Below are 23,864 nucleotides of genomic sequence, written 5' to 3'. Positions count from 1 at the left end.
AGCAAGTAATGTTAGTAATCTAAAGCCAACGTCGTTTATTCGGGAGTGACCGAAATCAATCCGATAAATTACGTCAATGGAACGGAAGTCGCCGAAGTATTACATAAATAGTGCGAACGTTGGCTTGCATCAAGCAACAGGAACATGCAAGCAGAGATCTAAAGATCAACTTGCTTTTAAATTCATATTTTACCTGTAGTTTGAGTGTTTCAAAGCCCTGAAGCAAGAAACATCACGTAATGGACGAGACAGGTAAGAAGAAACGAAATGTGCTTTATTTTCCAACGTATGATCATGTTTTAGGGCTTAGAATGTAGTAATTTATCCATTAATGCTCCAACATATTTTTTTAATATTTGAAAATTCAATGCTCGTGAATCGGGAAATATATTATGTTCAATCATTTTGTTGTTGCTTGTGGCTAAGAACGAGAGCTTAATTGAGGATCATATAAAATCAAGTTATTGTGGTCTTTAATATTTGAAGCAAATTAAAACAATACATGATCTAATAGCTCAATCTGAAGAGTTGTATACGTTCGCTTTCAATATAAATATTGGCCTGATTTATACAAAAAACAGAATTATTCCTTAGCAAGGAATAAGTGTGTGAATTGTCCATTTCAACAGAACCAGCAGTAGTTGAAACATCCAGGTGAACTGGCATGTTTCAAACAACTGATTGGTTTTAATGGTCTGTTTTGTTTTTGTTACACATATCTGTCTGTCACGAGTAACAAAATATCAGTCTTACCAGCTGAACTGTCAAATGCATATTCATATACATAGTTTGACACATTCATGACAAGAATGCAATATGGATTTTCATCCCACATGATAACATTACTTACCCAACATTATATATTCTAAGTTTTCTATGACTGATGTATTTCTGGAATTTAGACTTTTATGAATCAGTCATGCATGCTTTTGGAAATGCATTTATTTAGTGCTAATGATTGAAAACTGTCACCTAGAATGTGTTTTATATTATTCCAAACACTTTACATTAAGCACAAAAACATGAAAAGGTATTGTGATGGTGCTACTTTTAGTAACATACAAGGCACGCTAAAAAATTAGAGCTCTTGATCACAGTGGGATTTAAATACTGTCAGGGCAATGGGTCCAGATCAGTTTTTTATGTGAGGTTCAGACCAGTTGCCAGGGCATTGGTTAGGGTAAAAGCGCTGGACGAGATATTAAAATGTATCTTTGTTTAAAAGAATATGAAAATGAGACCATAAGGTACTACCTAGATTACCTCGGTAAAAAGTTTAAACTTACGAACTACACAAAAATTCTTATAATTTGGACACTGATTTCCATCTAACAAATTTGATAATACACCCAATTTACACCCCTCTTGCACTCCCAGGAAATCTATTCCTTGATTCCAGAACCTTGGGTTCACTAATAGATAGTGGGGTAATAGTGTACCCTGTCTAACTAAAATGACATGCTATTGACTGTTGAAAACATGTAACAAAGTGTCTTCAAAGTGCATGTTGACAGTTTTGACCAAGTGGTTTTGGCCTCTCACACCCTGCTACAAAACTGAATTTTAATTTGCCAGAAGTTTGGGATCGGGGATTTCTCCATTTTGAATTTTAACCTTTTTCAAACTTCTGGCAAATTAAGATTCAATCTGGTAGCAGGCTACAGATTGACAGACATATCACAAATCACAGGCAAAGTCAATAACAAAATGACAATATTTCTAATAATAGTACACAAGATGCAAAAATATATTGAAAAAATGTTGTTAAGTCACAAATCTAATTTACAAAAATTGACAAGTCTCTATCAAGCAGGAGTATACTAACAGTTATAGAAATTACCTACATCAAATCAAATTTGACAAAGTCCCCTCAAGCATGAGTACTCATAGTACACAGAGATGTAAAAAATATATAAAAATTACCTACATCAAACAACTACAATAACATTGCCAAGTTGCAAATCAAATTTAACAAAAATGATAAGTCTCTTTTAAGCAGGAAAACTAACAGTACAGAAGATATGAACAAAATTACATACATCAAACAATTACATTGCCAATTAAGTTTAAGTTACAAATTTAACAAAAATGATAATAACAATTATTTGCAAAGACAAAGTGATCATGTCGGTGGATATTCACCATAATCACTGAGCCTATGGTGAATGATTGTTTTAGTATAAATTTTCAAAGTTATAATAATATATAAATAATTTATATACTAGCATTTTAAATCATCCACATCTGTATAGAAAAAGGTAGATTACTAAATAATGCTTCAGAGTTGCTAATCAGTGTAAGCCAGTCACAATAATTGAAATCCATTACACTGTATTTACGACCAAAATTATATTAAAGAGGGTTTATTCCAAGCTAAGAACTAATATCAGCACAGACAATTAGAAAGATAAAAAATTTTAACATCAAACAATTATATTGACAAGGTATTCCTCCAGGGGCCGGTTGTATCAAGCCCGTTTAGCTTAAACGGTGGATAAGTCAAAATTAAATAACCATCTTACATCTCTCTTGAATGAGTCAACTTGAATATTATGCACTGAATATGTAGTACATTGTAAACAGTATCTTTGTATTAAGGTTAAAAAGATTTAGTTCGCTTGTTGAATAAAACGATAGACTTGCTTTCTATTTTGAACTTAACCACCGTTTAAGCTAAACAGGCTTGATACAACTGGCCCCAGGAATCCAATGTCTGTCAATTGAAAATTACAACTTACTAAAATGCACATTAATTATCCAAGGATTTTTTTAAATATAGTTATACATGGTGAAAATAGAATAATTGTACAATTATCATGACCCTGAAATGGTTCATCAATATAAACTGGCACAATATTAAATTGACACCATGATTTTCTATTGATTTTAAATATTGTAATATAATATCTACAGTTGTATACAACATTTATAATGTTGGGTTTAATTTCATTTAATGCATTAAACAGTTTATGGGCTTGTTAAACATGCACTGCAACTCTAGTATATAACTCTGTCTGTGACAGTATATGTGTAGTAAAAGCTTTTTGCTTTTCTCATCATGTCTGCTAAATTGCATAACTTCTAAAGTCACCCAGGCATAACTCATGAATTGACACTGGAGTAGTTTAAGAATGACACTAGACAGCTAGGCTAACTAGGATAAGATGAATTGGGCATAAAGGAGAATGACATATGGAGGAGATAAACAATTAAATCTCTTAATACTAATATGTTTATTCTATTCATATATCAGAAAATATATTTGCCACGGCACAGTTTTCAGTGTTATCACGTTTCTGTGTTCATGGTTAAAATTGTCAACAGCTAATTCCTGTGCATATTTTTAAGGTTTTGTTAGAAGTATTTGAGTACATATTTGCAGTTAAAAACGTCGAATTTACTATGCAGTGCAAGATTCCAAACGGAAACAATACCAGTGTTAATTGCGTTGCCTTGCGAAAGTGCATTGTTTCAACTTTCAACAGTATTAAACCACCCATGACTCCGATAATCATACAGCAATTTATCGAAATATTTCTAAATTGTGGCTATATGTCTCAAATGCGCGGTTTTGGGGATGCTGATAGATAATAAAAACACGGCTTCTTTGGGTAAGACATGAGCGTATAAATATAAATATAATGATATATTACTATGTTCTTTAATAGAACTATGTTCAGGAATTTGAAATTGATCTATCGCAACATGGACAGGTTAACGTGGTTTTTGGTGTAGTATTAATAAGCCGTCTAAATACATGACGTGTCATATTTGCAAAGTAATATACATCCTTAAGTCTCATAAGGGTATTTGTTGTTATACGTGAAAGCTGTGATTTGAAAAATGTTGTTGCCTGTTCAATTACTTTCCGATTGAGGAAATGATTCAATGAGCGAAGTTGGCACTCATTTCGCTTATTTTGGAAAGCATATACTGAAAGCGCTATGCATTTAGCCACCGACGCCAGTAATTCCTACAGTCTACAGAGTACAGACGAAATACATCGAATTTGAACTTCGTATATAAAATATGGGATTTCAACTTTGATCAACATAAGTGGTAAAAGGTACAATTTATACACAATTTTTCTGTAAAATACGAGGGCTTATTATACATGTTGCAACACTTTGCATTCTATGTCGCAACCGCATGGAATAAATAACTGAAATTATTCGAAGTCAAAGAATAACATGACATTCTCGTGCATCTAGACATGCAGATATATATACTTGTGAATTTGATGAATATGCAATTTAAACGTAATTCAGTTGACTTTTTAAAACGTACATGTGTAAATTTTCGAACACATTTTCGCCGTCAACTAGAGAAAGACCTTTGAACAACTGCTTGAAAACATATCGAGTTTCGCATATACGACGGTTTGCGTCGTATTCCTAACTTACAGTGTAAAAATCTATGATTTTTCGATGCTCGTTAATCATTTGACTTACGACTAACAACAGCACAACGCCGTACAGGAAACAATCGCCGTACCTTATATTTTTACAGTCTCCGTTGTGAATACGATAATTTCGCCTGCAACATGGCATTTTTGGAACGCAACGCATGTATTGTATCTTGCAACATGTAGATATGTTCCACGTTACTTTCTTCCAGATGCTTTCTGAGCTCTGCTCTGCTACGGCCCTTCCATAATAGAAATATGTATATAAATACACTAAATTGAAAATGAAACGCACTTCGAAAAAGCTAGTCCATATACTTTTGAATTCATAATCTAAACATTTCCATGGAAGATACTCGTTGAGAATTCTTTATATTCTTGGGGGCGAATATTTTGATTTCGGGTAAACTAGGCGTATCTATATCTCGAATATACAACCATGCAACAATCGTCGGTTTATGACTAATTCACAGTTAATATGCACAAAAATGATATATAAAAGTAATAAATGCTTGTTTCATACTTGAAAATCACATTGATCCATTGGACAGCTTCCAATAGCTAATGGACAGTCTCTGGAAAAATGTTCGTGTATTTTCCTACGAGGAAGCTTCCTTCCACATTCTTTTGGACAGGATATTATCATGTACGGGCAAATTGCCTCATGGGCCTAGCATGATACATATAAAAATATGTTTTGTAAACAATATTTCTATGACTATGAAATGTTTGGTGATATAAATAAGAGCGGTCGGGCTAGTCTCGTCGTCGTAAATAAGTATACTCTCATAAATAAGCATGTAACTCTATACAGTAAAAACTGAGAGTTAATAACTTCATGCAAGGCCAATCTCAATTTAAAGCTGGTGTTATTCGTACATGAACAAAAATAGATATCTCGACTGATATCATACACCTACTGTTTTAACTGCTTTCAATACATGAGAAACACATTGTTTGCATGAAACAGACCTTGGCCTTGCTCACAAGGCGAAGGCAATTACAGTCTAAATGTCTCGAAGTTTCTTTTTCAAGTTTGCAGGTATACTAAACTTCGGTATTGCATGATATGTATATAAAGACTTGTATACGCACTTCTATACTCTATCAAGAAATGATAATAATAAATGCTTGTATACAAAACTGTAGATGTCTACCTCAAGTAACTCAAAAGGGCCAGACCACGTGAATCCGCGCTCTTCGCAGGAGCAAAAGCATAACCGTTGTACGATTTGGCGTTCACAGTTTCTATCACGGAAGATTTCGTGTTCACGTAGAATTTTCTTATCTTTGGGACACAGTTTAGGACCTCTATAATGAGACATACAACCATTTTTGTTTGATGACAAAATCAAATGGATTTTCTGTATGATATGCATTCAGATTTGAAATGATATTCAGTCAAAATAATAGGGCGAGACAGTGAGTGGTCGAAAATTCGCATGTGGTTCTAGGGCCGGTTAAGTTCAAAATAGAAAGCAAGTCTATCGTTTTATTCAAGAAGCAAACTAAATGTCTTTAACCTTAATACAAAGATACTGTTTACAACTATATATTCAGTGCATAAAATTCAAGTTGACTCATTCAAGAGAGATGTAAGAGTGTTATTTAATTTTGACTTATCCGCCGTTCAAGCTAAACGGCCTTGATACAACCGGGCCCTGAACTATAGTCTAACTAGAACAATGTTAACTGTTAAAAAGTTACAATGTGATGAATTATAACACCGTTTAATATATACTGCGCTAATTCGGTATTGTTTCACATGAAGTCATTTCAAATACTTAAGGTGGTGTACATACTACACACGAGCCATACTGCATATATAGGAAGTTGTTGTCCGAGGTACGAGAATTGCGAGTATTACTCGCAAAATCTGTACCAACCCAATAAAAACAAATACAATAACTTATAAATAGCTGTGAAAGTGAAACTTACGACATTATAAAGTCGATGCAATGTTTACAAAATCGATGGCCACATGCGGTTTGAAACGGAGTTCGCAGAAGGAAACTACACTGTGTGCATCTGTATCCATTTTCCAACTCGGTGACAAACTCGGCCAAGTTCGTAGTATTCGCCATTGCCATGTCTACTGTCATTGAAAAGAACCGGGTATTAGAACAAGAGATATAGTCCTGTAGTCAATGTACTAAAATATTGTCTTGTACTCTAAAAACATGGCGTGGACAGGTTAATATGAATCGGGGGGAGGCAATTTAAAAGGGTTAAAAAATGTTTGGGGGGCAAGCTGAAGCGAACATCACATGAAACTATAAACTACTTATACGTAACATCTGGGGGAGCAAACTGGGGACAGAAAACAAATTTGTGGGGAGGAATGGTCCTCCTTGCCCCACCCCCCTAGCGCCGCCACTGGTACTAAAATTTTTCGACACATGGAATAATTTCATTGGCTAGGTTCTGGTCTTCAAATATAAATAATATATGGCCTTATTTATTCAAATATATGGCCTTATATGGAATCGTAATCGTTTAAACGGCTAAAAGCGCGTTGTTATCGGTTGATGAAATAATACAGTGCTTCACCCTACCAAGACGGTTGTTAATTTAAAGTTTTAATATTACGGCAGCTTGTTAAATACTTCATGCAGCAAGTGATTACCTTTGACCGGTAATCATTGAGAGCCTGATTAAGGATATATTCGACGAAATGGTAAATACAGACGTTCACTATTTTATCCTGGTACACTACTCGATCACTCAATATGTCATCAAACGAAAATCCTTTGAATTTTTCAGTTTGATTACCACCAGGAACAGCCGTAGAGAGCTGTACGTTCAAATTCTTCTATTGCCAGGACAATGGGAAACCATATAGCCTCTATTTGTGTCGGATTGAGTCCTTGAGATCTGTGGTGAAAACAGTATAGCGTAGCCAGCCTGTCGATTTGTCCCGCTATGCTAATATTTTAGTGTTCACTGACTGTTGAACACAATGAATTTCTAAAGACATGAATAATTATAGTAACTCGAAATTTACATAGCGGGACAAAATCGGCTACGCCACTGGGTGAAAACCCATCTCGTGTCATCGTCCTAACTTGTTTGATGGTGGTAATTTTAAATGTTATGAGTTCCAGGAATTTCTTTATAAAGTATTTATCGTATACCATGCAATGTACGTCCTCTTTCTAATAAAACCTGCGTCTCGAAACTTCGCCGAAGAGAGCGTTCCCTAAATAGCCAACCCCGGTTGTGCCTGGCTTATGCCGATTTTCCACCAGCGATATTTTTCGCGCGAAGCGGATTTGCTGCATAGTTGAAACTAAAAAAAATGTCGCTTCGTGGCGACGGTTTCATAACGCATTGTCTTGTAATTCGTAATAGTCAATTAACAGGTTCAGAGTCATAGCGTGTCAATAGATGATGGGCTTATTAAGCTAGGATTTGTTTCCGTTGGTGTCAGGTGTGTACACGTTCGGAAGGGAATTCCCCTTACATGACGACCTTATGAAGGGCTAGAATTTAATACATCGTGTAACTGCAATAGGACATCTCAAGCCCCGTTTACACTACACTCAATTTATCGGCACGGCACGGCTAAAATTGGTACCCAATGTTATTAGTGTCCAGGCTACCAAAACAAAGGCCAAGCACGGATGAAATAGGTACGGGTACCCATTTTACCCATTCTAAGTTCTGGAACTTGCGTTCAACTCCTGTGTCAGTCCTTCGGGTAGAATATTCATTAGAACACAGATATATTCATGAACACAGGTAGAACACAGATATATTCATGCAAAAATAGCATTGCACTTATATTCTGCTTTAATAAACTTCACTTGAAGGAGGTCATCTTGAACAATATTCTCAAACTTTAAAGACTTGCTCTTAACCTAAAGGGTTTCTAACTTAATTTCTACAAGGACTTTCATCTTAATGAATAATGTGGCCATGCAGTAATGACTATTTGATATCACAGTCATCTTTACCTTTTTTAAATCTATTTGTTCGAGTTGCAATATTGCATTGAGTAAAACATGTAAATTACTGCATTTCTACTATACCGTCTTTGAATGCCAGGCGTCTACGGAGACGAGGGCCCGGTCACGTGCCTTGACCAGCGCTGGCAAAGGGACCCACCCCAGTTGCGACGTTAAGCGCTATGATTCCATTAGCAAAGGGATCGCAGCCCAATGCTAAGCAACGCTGCTATGATTAAAAATCAAGAATGACGAATTAAAAGGCCTGAGATTTTGTTCACATGCACGGTAATTCAGTGTCTCTTCTGTGTCCACTTAACGCTGTTTTTGAACGCAATCTAAGCGACAAAAAGTGACGCCATTCTTCCCGAGGAGCACTGATATTGACAGCTAACGTTTCGAGACGAATGAGATTCATTAGCATGGATGGTGAAACAAAAATAAGATAGATTAACTAAGCTTAATTCAAGACTCTTTGTTATAACATATTTTGTTCGCTAAAATCGCGGTTCTCTCTCGCGAGTTTGCCAGTATTGACAAACCGGATTTTCGCACGATCCAAATTTGTCATACCTTACTTGTATTAAAATTCGCGCGGTACTCATTTTCGCTCAGCTTTAAATTCGCGCGATTTAATTTCGCGCACCTTGATGAGACTTATTCGCGCAGCTTTAAATTCGCGCAAGTAATTTTCCGTCTTCGTTCTTGTTGCTTTGTTTAATAGAACTATATTAACAATTAACGCATTTATAATGAGCACTTTTCATCAACAAATATCTCAATAAATGTCAGAACTTAATCAAAAAGCGATTACGTTTGATTAGGTGGCTTCAGAATTATATAATGCAAGCAAAATGTATGATAACAATAAAGCATGAGTCAAAATACCGATAAGAACTAAAAAAATAATGTATTTGTATTACTATGGTTCCCACGGCCAAATACAATAACAAAACCAACAATCTTTATTAGTATTCCTGATTTCCTGTATATTATATTGGTTCATAAATGGTATTGCTTAACATTATAGTTTAAACCAAGTCAAACAAACTTTTAGCTAGAGTTCAAATGGATCCTCTTTTCGTTGTGGCTCATCCAATGCGGCGCTCACACCTGATCGTTGCCAACCTTTGACGACAATGTCCTTGTTCGATTGCATGTAGTCATAGAACTGCACTACCCATTTTGCGTGAAGTGGTTTGAGCACGCTAATTCTCAAATCAACCGACACTTTATCAGGTAGGATATCTCTCTCTATTTGGGCTTGGACTTGCTCTGAGTACCATGTTTGCGCTTGGTTTCGAAGGAATGCTTTGCAAGAGCGATTGACCGTTAAATCTAAGGGCTGCAGGTATGATGTCATATTATTGGGAACAGGTATCATCTTGCCGTTGTTGTCGGAAATGATCTTCTTCACGGCATCCGTCCAATGTGCTTTAAAAACATCCGCTACTAAAACCCATTGTTTTGTTGCGCGAAAACCAAGCTCTTCTCTAACTTGCTTAACATAGGGGATGAGAATACGATTGACCAATTCAAGTGCTTTCGTTTCGTTAGACCAATGATTTTCCGTGTGTGTAACGTGGAATTCTTTTGGAAACTTGAATTTAGGGTGACACCGATCTGTTTTCCCCTGGTAGATTAGTTGAATGGGCAGAAACTTTCCCGACGCGGTGACTGAGAATGTCCCAGTAATTTGGCGATAATCGGCGCTATCACTGATGGGCACAAACTTCTCGTTGGTTTTGTCCATTGTATACTTGCTGATGAGCACAAACGGGAGAGGGGTCTGGTCAATGTTTATGATGAGATCGTCCGGGACGTCATAAGCACTAACCACCTCCTTGACAGAACGACAAAATGTGAAGCGAATTTCTTTCAAGAAGCCAGGAGATACGGGTTGTTTTGCAGTTGTTGCTCGGCGTTTACTGAAACCCAATCTTCTGAAAATTGACTGGCACCATGTATTGTGGAATTCCAGGATTCCTCCGTTTTCTTTTAACAAAGACCGATCATTAGCCATTACTATCCCCTTCGCTATGGAAATAGCAATGTTGTAATTGACAACACAACCGGCCGCTCTCATGCTTTTGATCATACTGATAACTTTCTCATCAATGTTTGTGGGTAACAAAGTTTTTGCTCCACGATGCTTCCTTGGCAATTGGTCGAGTTCGGTGCTTTCTTTTCGATCTTTGTAAGATTTCACAAGTCCACGAACAGTAGACTCTGGTACAGAATACTTTCTTGCTGCCGGCCTTATTCCGTGCGCAATTCCCCATTTTGCAATTTCTGCTCGTTGAAAAGCATCATATGCCCCATATTTGACCCTCTTTTTCTTTGGCTCTGGAGCGTCAACAGATATTTGCTCTCTTACTGCAGTTTCTTCGGCAGCATTTAGTTTGCTGTTCGATGATGCAACAGAAATATCGTCCTGGGAAACTTTTTTGAAATATTTTAACAGAGCCATGTGCGTTGATTTCCCGCACAAGCTATTCTCTGTTACCAATACTTGAACGGAAATGTTTGACATTTTAGCCAATTAGTTACTAATAAGGAAGTAAAATCATTCAGTAAAATAATAATAACACATCAAATGACATGTAACACCTAAAGCAAATGCGACTGCTCATTGACTGTTCTGTTGTGTTGGAAAAATGGAGGGCATTTGTGTAGGCTGCAATGAGTTCACAAAATACACATGTTTAAAGTGCAAATCATTTGTTTGTAACCGAGGAATCCAGTGTTCAATCCCTGCATCTGAAGACTATCCTGGATGGAAAAGTGGTTCGAGTGTTGCTTTATGTGAAGCGTGCGATGGGAAAGAAAAGTATGCATCTAACTGCACTTATGCACTCGACTCACTTCAAGAAACCTACGATTCAGAAACAGACGACTCTGATTCAGTGAAACACAGCACCAAGGAGACATCGTTTTCCCTGGCTTGCGCATCACGAGGTTTTCATGAATACAGAAAAATTTGGGCTCCAAGGATCAACCAGCAGTTAACAGTAAAGCCAGAATCAAGGAACCTATTCGACCCATATGCTATTGGTCTTTTCACCAAAATCAGAGGCAAGATTGAACCATTATCACTGGTTGGACATTTGCCTCGAGAGATCTCCCGATTTTGCAAGTTCTTCATTGAATATGGGGGCAATATAGAAGCAAATGTGTGTGACATTAAATTCCGTCGATCTCCATTACCACAGGGAGGCTTGGAGATTCCCATTACCGTTACAGTCTTGAAAAACCATGCAAGTCAGAGGATCTACAGCAAAATGCAGGCATTCATGAAGGAATACTACGTGGAACCTGACAATATCCCGACTGAAATTGTCCAGGATGAAGATGAAGATATTTTTGACTTTTAATGTTACCAGGACAACTTAAAACATAAGTGAAATGTGTTTATGCGTTAATAAATGAACCGATTTGCATTATTGACAATGAGTGTCTCATATTACACCATAATTACCTTTTCGCGCGGATTATATTTCGCGCAGTACTAAAAATCGCGCACTCAGCGCTGCGCGAATTCTAGTACTGCGCGAATTTTAATACAAGTAAGGTAACCTATTCCGACTTCTGACGTATAGAATGTAGTCTGCGCAATGTCAAAGCAGTGACGAATTTGATTTAGATGATTTGCTGGCTTTATACTACAAGTCAATATACTACAGAACATCCTTCACAAGTGAATTGGATTCGACAAAATTGGTTTGTGTGAACCAAACGTAAACGTAGCATGATAGAAACTTATCAATGTGTTCCGCACAGTTATCCTGTGGGCTATTCGGGGGTGCGTCTCTAAGCAGCGGCCATTCTTTATTTACAAATCTGTTTCAGTCATGTAGTAATTCACAAGAATAGGTTCAGAATTAGAACCCGTTATAATAGATGTGTAGAGCGTAGTGTCAACATGGTGTAGACTATTATATTTGATACCATAGAACTTTTTTATCACAGCAAACTTAGTAACATTGCATTGAGTAAAACATGTAATTTAATGCATTCCTGTCGTTCTTCAATGAAATTACTAGAACCTGATTTGCATAAGTAAATATCAGGCCACGATGATCATGATGCGTATATCCAATCGATAGCCTTATTCATTTGCGGCAGCCAATAGAATTGCTAGAATTCGCGCGCTATTGTAAAAAAATAATATCTGTCTTCACCTACTCAAATTTCATCATTCAAACATCCTGAAAAGTTTCATATCATCACTAACAAAAGAAATCTCAACGCAGAAAGAATGCCTGGCAAAAATGGGCTCGAACCAACAAGATTTTAACAACCAGGCATTCTTAGCCTACGCCGTCAACGGGAAAGACACTACGTATATATCGAATGGAAAGTACGACGCCCTCACGGACTGTAAAGACGATGGCTACGTCAAACGTTTTATAAATTTCGATCCTAATAAGCGTTTGAAAATAAATGTTTTCTCAACAACCTTTAAATACCAAACTGCTCTCTCGCTTCTGCGTTCTGCTTATTGCATGCAACGGGGTTCAAAAGAATATGACGTATATAGAAAAAGTCAGCATATATAGGCGTAATTACTAATTTGCATATCGACACTCTCATATGATTGGCTAAGACTTTACTACTGCATGCATGTTGTAACTTGTATATAAAATAGTTGCATGTGTATCATCACAGCCATGCACTTGCTATTTAGCATAATTACGTGCATAGTTTATTTGCATTGATTGACATTTGCGGGTCATTATTATCATATTTTTGGCGGGAAACCTCTTTTCGTTGTCCGGTAGTTCCTTGGTTCTCGATCCATTGAAGTTTGTATCGTACAAATAAAGGACAATATTCAGCGTTTAATTATATAAACGTAGATGTCGCGAATCGCGATAAAGAAAAGGTCACCTTATATGTTTTGGCGCCAAGATACACCCACGCAAAAACAGCAAGAGCCATCGCTGTGGTTAGCTTGGAAGTTTAAAATTAGTCTTTTAAAGACTATCAACAAAGGCAATTCGATGTTGACTCACTTAAGGCTGGGTTTTTAAACGTAAACTAACGGGTTAAGTGCAGTAAAGAATAGATATATGCTGACTGTATAACACTAGCTGATATTTATTTACGTGTTCGCCCTAGCGCCGTGTCCATGCACGTGCTCGCTGGATTGAACGATTGTTTTCACAAATAATATCGCCGAAATATTAGCAATTTCTGACAGAATTTTAAAAAGTACCATATTTGCCGCCCAGACGGTTGTGTTCTGTTTCATATTTTACACGAAGTGCAACAATTTTACACTAAATGCAATCCCTTTAAATCCACGACTCTAATCTCCATGATTCTACACTAAGGCTATTTGCGGTTTTGTATGGGGGTGGATTTTGATCATGGATTCCCCCCTATTCATATTCTTAGCAAGCCCCGGTGTCTGTTCAGACTCTTTGTAAAGAATTATACTTGCCATATAATGGATAATATATCATCCTACAGGCTTACCTTTTCTCAGGCAACCAAGGCTAGGTCCAATGACAGTGTTATTAATCCGTCTACTTACTGTCTAGTGTCTACAATACATAGTTGACAATATATTATTGTATTATTGTACAAGTTTTCGTACATGTAAGTAAGACAAGTTTCGCCTTGCATTTTGCCGAAGAGCATGTAAAATCTGAAACAAGCATACCTTCAGAATAGTAAACTGTTTCAAACAACCAGCTTCCGAAAGCATATGATGCATGTTTTAACTGAGGTTATTTAAAACCTTTCTTGTCCCTCTTTGATGATTGGCTTAGGGGTATACATGTACGTTAACCGTAATTCTATTGGTTGAGTACATTGAGAATCCATAATCTCATTGGCTGGGAACATTGCACGTGTGCTGGTTGGGTGCAAGTTACTTCTCTGACTCTATATCGTGAGTTATATTTCCGACGTATTATATTTCTGACGAAATTGTAAAGTTTTAGTTCATTCAATTGTCATCCTATATATTTTCCTCCAAATCTAATATCTGTCTTCCATACAATTAATCATTGAAGTGATTGAACCATATCTGCGTTTACAGAAACCTGTTGACATAGGGAGGACACTATGTACTTCACGCAAACAAGCAGTTGTCTTTCTTCCGGCCTTTTTATTGAGGATGTTTTAAATGCCGTTTGTGTGTACTTTTACGCTTTGACATATTGAAACATTCATTTAAAGAGTTCGCAACGGTTTAATATATGATCTGAAGGTAATGCCAGATCTTTGTGTTCATAATTTTGTCGTAAATCGTAATAAAGCCATTCATTAGTCGGCCACTGTGCAAATTGACACGGGCTCAGAAATTTGCCTCGTTGGGAGAAATGCTACATATAAATTCACTGTTCCGCGGTGCATGGACTATGTCAAGCATTAGTTCTATCCACATGCCACATTCGCTCCACCCACGTTTTTTTGAATTGATATTGTCAAAGCATTCACAATTTTCGATAGAATTTAAAAACTACAAGTATGGATTTCTCCTTTATTCTTTGTTGCTATTTTTTGATAACCTTTATCCCAATTAATCTCGCTTAAGCGTTTCATGATGACATGTCGCAATTACACTAATACACTTGTATTGCATGCACATCAATACTTCGAAATTCAGAAGTGCGAAATAAGCTTCACGTCTATCGCAATATAAATATAATGGAATGTTATTGATACACTACTCTACTCGATTTTCAATATTCTAACAACATTTGACACCACTGTCTTATATCTATAGGCTACTGGCTAGCAAGTCTATATAGGAAAGTATATTGGTATGTTACACGTTGTTGTACAGATCAGAATGTACAGATGAGATTTCCCCATTTTACCGAAAGTGCATGGATTAGCTAAATCAAAGAGTCTTTAAACATACCTTACCGTATGCAATACGTTCTTGTCTTTTGAATTGTTCTGATATGTTCAGCTCTGAGTCCCTCTGACTTTGTTGACGAGTTTACCGTGAGACGTGTTTATTCCTTCTATTGCATGGGAGACTTAACGCCGCATGTAATATTGGTCGACAGACTAATTTAATTTACACAATCTGATTGGACCCTGCTACGGAGTAGAGGAAGTTGCAAATAAGATCTTGCTGCGCCCGCGAAGTGCTATACTTATAGCTCTTACAGTTTTAAAAAGCAAAATAAGGCAATCTTAAGCTGGCTAATAATATGCGTTGATTTTGCGTTAATCTTTTTTATTTAGCGTTCGCAATAGTTAATAGTATATTCCATAGCCATGCGAGTCATTTGTTGCGCTCTACCTACAGGCTACAATTATGTTTCAACTTCTAACAATTTCTTTCAAATTTTAGTAGAAGGTCAACCTCGTACCTAGGATTAAATGCGTGGTTGGTTCATAGTACATAATCTAAAATCGATAGTCTGGCTACCGGGACTTTTTATATGGTATATAAATATATATATGAGCTTTCATGTATTTATAGTACTCTTCATCGGCGTACATATAGCGTATGTTTGGACAAATTCACTTCTAGTTTTCTATAAACTCAATTTCCATCCCGCATGGCAAACTAGTTTCATTCAAATTCAAAGCAATTTTATTATTTTATGAGCTATATCATAGACTTGAGGAATCGTGTTGACATGCAAACACTTGTCTGGTACTTATGCGGTACTTGTCTTTCGCGTTTGTGCATGCTGTGAATGTTTGTCTGTGAATACCATATAAGGCTTTTGTGGTTAATGCAATAAACGAACGAAAAGTAACTCCTATTGACATTCAAATAGCGATAATGACTCTGTGTCGGAAGACAAAAGACAGATATTGTCTCATTTTAGCTCAAATTTATTGCTTGATCGGTTCAGGAAACGAAACTGGGTTTTTCATAAGGAATAACCTCTTCTTGACATGTACAACAAAGGAAAGTATTCACACCATCAATTGTCTCTCTTTCGCTTTTGCTGTGAATGGCGTTTGTGTAGGTGCATATACCGACCTCACATGTGGCTTGTTGCAATAAACAAATAGGTGGGCGTTCTTAACACCTAAGTGAAATAATACTCGTTCTAAAGTGTTCACAATTGTTTTTTATTGGAGCCGGAAGTCGGCCGCTGTTGAAAGACAAATTCACTTTACGGATTTATTGGTCTTTTGAGGTTTGCGTGATCGCGTGTACGCGAAGGCTGGCCTGGCTAATTTGTGCTAATTGGTCATTTTGTATCGTTATATATCCAATTGATATACAACGTACAAATATATATGTCTTAATACTGCTTCCGCTGATCTAAAAGCTACTGGATCACCCAGTAATCGTCTGGGAGCTAATTACAATCGTTTAGATGCGATTAATCTGATTTTTTAGAGCAGCATTGCTGATATGTTAAATCGCAATTCTTGGTCAAAATTAGACTGTTCCCCCAATGCATCATCATATAAACGTTTTAAAGCTTGTTTGAAAGATGTTGGAAGCGTAGTTTCTCTGGTAGATAAAATTAAGCAAAGTCGTTTATATTGCTTGACGGTAAATTATTAAATTTAACAGGAATTAAAATATCAGCTTATAAGTACTCTGGCTTTTTCCCGTGATCCCAGTATAGTTTCAGATCCCCCGGTTGGTTTAAAAATGTGTACAATTCTCGCTCGATTATATTTCTACAAAACTCATCTATGCGACCAATTGAATTTCGCTTCTTTCAAAATTCAGAAACTACAATCCTCGAAGTCAGCGCGCTCGACACAACTGACACCCCAGAACCAGGGTGTTGTGAAGAGACACCGTGCCTTGAACCACGGCTGGAAGAAGACGCCGCGACGAACGAACAGAGCTTTTCTGAGGAACAAAAAGACAAAAAGAAAAAAGAGAAATCTTCGTTGAAATCAAAACCACACAGACCTCATCATCTGAAAATACCGAAAGCTTTGCAAAAATCGTTCTCGGCTCAGTCAAATGGAAATCAACAAGCAAAATGTATGTTAAGAACTGTATATTACCGTGAGGGAAGTTCCTTATTTCAGATTCCTAGGAGAAAGAGACCGTTTTGGTTTATTGAATATTGACGCATGTCTTTCGTTGCATGCATTTGAAGCCCTGTTCACAACATGCCAACTATATCACGTCTTCCCAATTCAGGTCCACAGAAACAGTAGTTTTTTCTTCAGTTTAGTTGTGTTTGACTGCATGTAGCTGTACCTATCAGAACCTTTTCTATATGTACATTGGACTGTGGATATACATGTTAAAGAATGTCGTTTAAACATGGATATGAGGGCTTTGTTTTAACGGGCTGTTATTGTTATATTCAACTCGAAATCGACTTTTTATTCAATATTCATTCTCATTTCATGCGCTTCACAACAGCCATCGGCGTCGCTGTTTTCCTTGTGGAAAAAGTTGGTCGTTTGTTGAACCTCGAATATGGCAAAGATACAACTGCTGGTTTGATCTGTAAAATGATGGTGGAAAATCTTGCGATGTCTTCCCAGGCAAAAGATGTATTTTGCATCTGGCTTGTTTCGCCTTTACTGCGTAAGTCGCGGCAATATCTGTTACAGATACTCTTGACACAATGCATATAAAGGTTCTCTATATATGACATGATATAGGGGATCGGGCGTGTGAGAGGTGATTATGTTTGCTGTCTGTAATTTTAGCTATTTATTGGACATGAGACATAACCTCAATCAATCTCAAGAGTCATTATGTGTCGGCGGCGATTATGTCAGTTTTGTATTTGTATATGAGAGCTAGAATTGGCCAAAACAAACAACCGGGTCAATGTCATCTTTGTTATCGTCGTTAGATCTCAATTGTGACTTCTTTATGCTTAAATAGGATAAATTTAGCACCTCTTTAAAAATTTTGCAACGTGTGCTATAAATTTGCAAGAATTTGCTAGAAGTAAAACAATGTTTTTAGAAATTCTTAAAAACTTCTCGTGTTATATTCAAAATCAAAAAAACGTCAGTACACGCAATAGACGTGTAATCTTTCTTTGACTTTACACCCAAAAAACCTGCCTTTTGTCAATATTTATATATAAGTATTATTATGATGTCTTTGCACGAATAAACAAATTGAATTATAATCCTCTAAAGTTTGTATAATTTTGTCCGAGTCTGCATGATGTCTGTTATATGTTTTAGAATTGCAACTTAAAGACCATCACCAACCGCTTAGAATGCGCATGAAATGGCCTGATCTTTTGAAAAGATTCACAACTGCTTCGGATGAAATGATTGCAAAAGGTGAGTCCCGACCACAATGATGTTTAAAGCCCGCCTCACACGAGAGCGAGGCAGTTAGCTCAACCCGAAAACCATCCGCACACGAGAGAAACTTGCCTCTCGAGGCGAATTCGGAATTCCTCACGAAAAACCATCCGCACACGAGAGTAACTTGCTGAGCTAACATCTTACGTATAGTCCTCGTGTGAGGGAAATTCTTGCAAACCAATGCATCGCTGTGTATTTGTCATAGTTTTCGCATACAAATCTAGCTACAACACTGATGTTTGTCACAAAAACAATATGAATCTTAATACATGCTGCTATTCAATACAGATGAACCTATATTGAGTTTTCAACGCAACAGTTTCTTCTCCTTACAAGAAGAACGAAAGGTAATTGAAATGATCATATCATTTTCGTTTATCTGAATTAAATGTTGTGCGCGCGAATTGCCGACATATGCATGTTAAATGTCAATTAATGTATCGCTCACCTTGTCATTTTGAGAGTTTTTCGAATAATTAGGCAATTGACCGATTAAAAATAATATTCAAATATTTGAAGGGCATGGTGGAAGGTATTTCAAACATATATGCATGAAGTTCTTCCCCAGTTAAGAGTGTTTTACTCATTTTCAGATTATTTTAGCGTTTGGACACAATTTCCATAATGACATTGCTGCCCGTTGAAATTACTTTCTCTTCAAACGAGCTAGCCTGCTCGCAGACAGTCAGCGAGCAGGCTACAAAAGAGCATAAAGTTTAAAATATCAGAATAATCGTGGTACTTACGATAACTTCCTTATTTATTCATAGATTACTGATGAAAAGATAATCAAACGCCTTTTTGAAGAGGTACGATTCACTCGAGGTGTCGAGAATACTGCCTCGGCAAACTGTATATAGTCTCCGACAAGTCACACAGAGCACTAGCGCACGGTTCACAAGTACATAGCCAATTCTCTCTTCCTGCTTAGAGACGAGTTTATTACGTCAGTCGTTGATTGATGATTGATCGTGTCAACTAAACTTCCTGATTACGATTAATTTACATTTGAACGACTGAACCGCGTTTTCATCCAGAACTTCCTAGAACGGCGGCGATAAAAAGCTTACCTTACATCTGCTCCAACACATTCATGCGTCACTCATATTAATAGACCTTTTTCATAGCGACTCAAACGTGGATGTTACAGTCTGATGTTACACGAAGTTTGATTGGCTCGATAGTTTTGTGGAGCCAATCAAATCTCGTGTAACATCAGACTTTCCGCGTTTGACATCATTATAAGAAAGGTCTATTGGCGATATTTTATAGGCCAAACACAACGTTCTCAATGGATTTTATCCACTTACAAGAAAAGAAGGGGAAATGTTCGGAGCAGTTTTGGCGATAACTGAATACGGAAAATACAGCCCCCAAATTCACAGAGTTGGTTACTTCAGGTAATAGGCAAGCCTATAAGTCAGTAATCATGTCAGACGCAACCTTATCGCAACCATCTTGTAAGCACAAGGTCTTGAAAAAAGGGGATTAATCTGTGTCTATTTAACACAGTCATTTGTGAATTAGCTTTTGTCAACTGAAATCCTCTTAACACCATGCTATTAACAATGCTATTAACACCATTATGTGTGGCGGACAGCTTACATAAAAGATTAAGGGGCTGTTTACATGAGCCCGGTTACCCGAGATTCAACGAAGCGTGAGAGGACTTTGAGGTATTGAAATAAGTCTTTATGACACCAAACAGGCACATGCTATTGTTGTGGTGATTATACGACTGCCAGGATCATGTTATCTGCTCATTTCAATACCTCAAAATCATCTCACGCTTCGTTGAATCTCGGGTAACCGGGCTCTGCAAGTAAACAGCCCCTAAATTATTAGAGAAACCGACGAACAACATACATATATGGATCAAGCATTGAAGGACCTTGAAGGACCTTGAAATTATAAACGTGCGTTAAAATTCCTTGACTGATGATAGCGTTGATCTGTCAACGCATCAGATTAAAATATCATTGTGTTTTGAATTTTGAAATCTATCCATTTTTTGATCGTCGATGTTTACTAAACTGTCTTCAAACGTGACCTTGAAAATACTTTGCTTAAAATCGACCCGTTCAGGCTGATAAGATCCCGTACTCATTTTGAGTTCATCTCGAAAAATTGTAGAGAAATTCTTATATTTCAGCCGTTTTTGGAAAGATAAGCCGACCAAAATATAGACAGTAACCTTTAGTTAGAATCAGAACCAGAAGTTGTTGTTAGGATATTTCCGGTAGCTCATGTATCGGACTTTAGTACCTTTGGGAGCGGATAAATAACGAGTTTATTGTGTTCATATTTTACAGAGACAAACTTTCAGATCTTGTTCCTTACTGGTTATATAAACCTGGCTGGCAGACAATTTTGGGTCGCTCAACAAAAACGAGCATAGAACAGAATCTCATCACACATTACAAGGAACTTACAGAAGCGACTTCGAACTATGTAAACCCGGGTAACGGCGGCAAGCTTTTCCTCGAGAAATGCTGGGATCTTCCTTACTATGGGTAGGTAAAGAAAATGTCTTGCACCTCTGGCAGTGGGTGAAATGGAGCAAAAAATCCCCCACTCCTGGGGGGGGTGTGGAAATGTATTGACAAACTTTACTTTGTTGTCTATAGGAGTGTGTTTTTCACGGGTCAAATCGCAAAACAAGTTTCTGGGTTAACGTCGTTACTAGATCATCCTGACATACCCGTTCGTGTGGCAATTAATCGTGATGCAATTCACGTTATTAATCTAAAGAAGAACGTAAGTTTTTCATATATATCACTGACCTCGATATGACTACTGAATGGGGTATTTTCACACGTGTACGAATTGACTGCCACCAATATGCTCTCTCCTTACCTTATCTGTTCGGGGTTGAGAAAGTTGAGAATCTCTCCCATGCAAGTTCCTTTGCCCACTCTCGGAAGCTCTGAATACTAGCTTTTCGTGAACTAGGATTTTCAAACTGCTTTTAAGGTTATTTTACTTGGTCTCTCGTATGAAGAATTTTCCTGGGACTACACCCAGTGCCCTGACTCTGAGAATGATCCAGATTGCTTCGACACCTTCTGGTTGGAATTTGACTCCGACGAAGGCGATAGTACTGCTATCACTCAATTGCAGATATTTTCAAAACAGGTGAGAACCTTGGGTAATATTCCTTAATTCCTAGAAATTTTAATGTCCGATTCCGGTGATCTTGATTCCTCTATATCTGCACTTTGGAAAGATTTTCTCAAATTTTGATTATGTAACCTTTTATTTAAACATGATAGGTTCGGACTATAGGTTCGTAATCCAAATTTTGGTATTTGAAATTAACCATTTCTGGTGACTTGAACTGGCCTCAGCCAGTTCAATGTACACGCTTTCAGAGTTTATAGCTATGTTTGTCACGTTTTTGTGGCGCTTTTGACGCTCTGAAGATCTGCTTTTAGACGCTCTTTGTATCTCGTTAATTTTAGGCAATTATGATGGACGCAATGGTTCAGTCGTGTGCGTTTGGACCCATGACTTTATCGCCCGTTCCTCAAACCAGGTAGGATTGGGGACAATCATAAAGGCGAGGCTGTCTGTAAGATCGAAAGTATAGGTATATAGGGTGGGAAGGGTATAAGATTAGTTGGTGGAGAGTCAAAAGGTTGGGGGTAAAAGTTAGGAAAGGTGGAAGGAAATGAATGAAGAATAGGGGTGGGAAGAGTAGAGGGTCAGAGGGTAGAGAGTCAAAAGAATAAGGTGGAAGGTCTAAATATAGTTGTCATGTAGGTGGTTGGGTTTGGGTTTGGGTTTTTTAAATACGGATGAAAGGTTATTTCAATCTTCTAAACTAAGTTAATTCTTTTCCGGCTTTGTTATTCCAAATATTTTTGTTAAAAAAATGGATGATATTTTTTCAATAGTAACGCAGAACCGGGCTCAGTCACACCAGAGAAAAGTAAGTTAATTATCGTATATACTACATCCAATATTGAAGTTGTTTTGTAAAGTTTGTTTCGACTTCGAAGTTTATTATTTTTTAAACTGAAACTTGATGATTTAGATCGTTACAAAATACGAAATCGGATGGAAAGAGTTAGTTTATCGACTTACGATAGAGATGGTAGGTACTTTAGCGAAACTATGTGCATGGAACTAATGGACGTGCACGGTAGATGGAAATCCAAATGTATACTTTCAACATTTAATATAAGATTGCTTATATTAAGTAGGCATATGTATATTCTGCCCCGTTCCAAGCTAATACACGCAGTGTTTTCTACAAATTCACCATGCAAAATTTCAAAAATATTATTAGCTATAACATTACTCATGCAGCTACTTCAGTGCTGGTTTGTCATTTGTGTTCATATCTGTTCCTATAGGTTTTGAACTACACCGTGGTCGGCGGAATAACTTTTCCATCACCACTCTGTTCAGAAGGCAACACTCAGTGACGAGCTAATGCTTTTATTTGTAATGCTACCAGACGATGTTTGGGCGACAACAGTTTTGTGCCTATATGGGCAACACAATATAATACCCCAGCAAAACGGAGAGAAATCAAGAACTGAAGATAGAAGATTTTTAAATTGACATAGAAATCAGTTGTAAATAGGTTTAGTAAGTAGGTAACATGATGTTAATAAATGTAGCTATTACAATTGGCAATAACAGGGTTCGAATAACCGATAATTGAGTCCTCAAAAACCGTGTTTGAGGGCTTCGTGTTTCACGCCTTCATGTTTCAGGCCTTCGTGTTTCAGGCCTTCGTGTTTCAGGGCCTCGTGTTTATGGCTTAGTCCAACACCTTTTTCTCGCGATTCTGTTCTTCTGAGTTTTCTTGTACAGAAGATTTCAAACATTTGTTGCAACCTGATGTATCGAATTTTGTGATAGGTGCCCTGAATTGTGTGGCACTTTCCGAACCCTTGTTATAAATGTGTATAAATATAGCCGTGAATATATATAGATATATATAATGAATAGTGTATAATTGATAATGTAATAATTTTAGCACTTCAATTCAATTTTATTTCCCTACAACTTCGAAGGTTTATGGTCATTGATCAAGTTGATCCCAGTAATTAAAGATTTGTCTTTGATACTACTGTATCTATTTTTTGGCAACAAGTCAGGTTTCATGCTCTATATTCTATCATTTTAAAGGCAGGGTTAGAGACCGGTCGTCGGTGATATAAGCCTTAGTTACTTACACACACGGTGCAATTTTTCTTGGCAAACTTCGTAGTTACCAAATTTACATCTTTCAAAAGTAGAATTGCACCGTGAAGAAAAAG

General features: G+C 37.1%; 2 protein-coding genes across 2 annotated transcripts; one reads left to right on the top strand and one right to left on the bottom strand.

The window, feature by feature from the left end:
* The first annotated feature begins 3 nt into the window (after nucleotides 1–3).
* On the top strand, nucleotides 4–23,860 carry LOC114522154 (putative FERM domain-containing protein FRMD8P1). The gene is made up of 14 exons (XM_028542783.1): nucleotides 4–252; nucleotides 17,024–17,287; nucleotides 17,678–17,845; nucleotides 18,463–18,564; nucleotides 18,880–18,938; nucleotides 19,362–19,400; nucleotides 19,864–19,991; nucleotides 20,904–21,104; nucleotides 21,219–21,348; nucleotides 21,565–21,726; nucleotides 22,053–22,126; nucleotides 22,488–22,522; nucleotides 22,628–22,687; nucleotides 22,950–23,860. Exons 1-14 carry the CDS (start codon nucleotides 240–242, stop codon nucleotides 23,027–23,029), a joined length of 1,515 nt encoding a protein of 504 aa, XP_028398584.1. The 5' UTR covers nucleotides 4–239; the 3' UTR covers nucleotides 23,030–23,860.
* On the bottom strand, nucleotides 3,726–6,469 carry LOC114522156 (TNF receptor-associated factor 4-like). The gene is made up of 4 exons (XM_028542785.1): nucleotides 6,344–6,469; nucleotides 5,563–5,716; nucleotides 4,929–5,075; nucleotides 3,726–4,647 (listed from the first exon to the last, which is right to left on the bottom strand). Exons 1-4 carry the CDS (start codon nucleotides 6,346–6,348, stop codon nucleotides 4,504–4,506), a joined length of 450 nt encoding a protein of 149 aa, XP_028398586.1. The 5' UTR covers nucleotides 6,349–6,469; the 3' UTR covers nucleotides 3,726–4,503.
* Nucleotides 23,861–23,864: the final 4 nt, after the last annotated feature.

The sequence above is a fragment of the Dendronephthya gigantea genome, unplaced genomic scaffold (genome assembly GCF_004324835.1).
Source record: "Dendronephthya gigantea isolate DGI-Jeju-01 unplaced genomic scaffold, DenGig_1.0 000022F, whole genome shotgun sequence".
In the NCBI taxonomy this organism is placed as follows: Eukaryota; Metazoa; Cnidaria; class Anthozoa; order Malacalcyonacea; family Nephtheidae; genus Dendronephthya; species Dendronephthya gigantea.
The sequence above is the reverse complement of the archived record's forward strand: the minus strand, read 5'-3'. Positions and strand labels throughout refer to the sequence as shown.

Bases quoted from the DNA above. Each gene is read 5' to 3' on its own strand.
- LOC114522154 (XM_028542783.1), top strand. The intron at 18,565-18,879 runs GTGAGTCCCGAC...TATTCAATACAG, and splicing joins GGATGAAATGATTGCAAAAG to ATGAACCTATATTGAGTTTT. The intron at 21,727-22,052 runs GTGAGAACCTTG...CGTTAATTTTAG, and splicing joins TGCAGATATTTTCAAAACAG to GCAATTATGATGGACGCAAT.
- LOC114522156 (XM_028542785.1), bottom strand. The intron at 5,076-5,562 runs GTAGACATCTAC...GTATCATGCTAG, and splicing joins GCCCTTTTGAGTTACTTGAG to GCCCATGAGGCAATTTGCCC. The intron at 4,648-4,928 runs GTATGAAACAAG...CTATTATGGAAG, and splicing joins TGGATCAATGTGATTTTCAA to GGCCGTAGCAGAGCAGAGCT.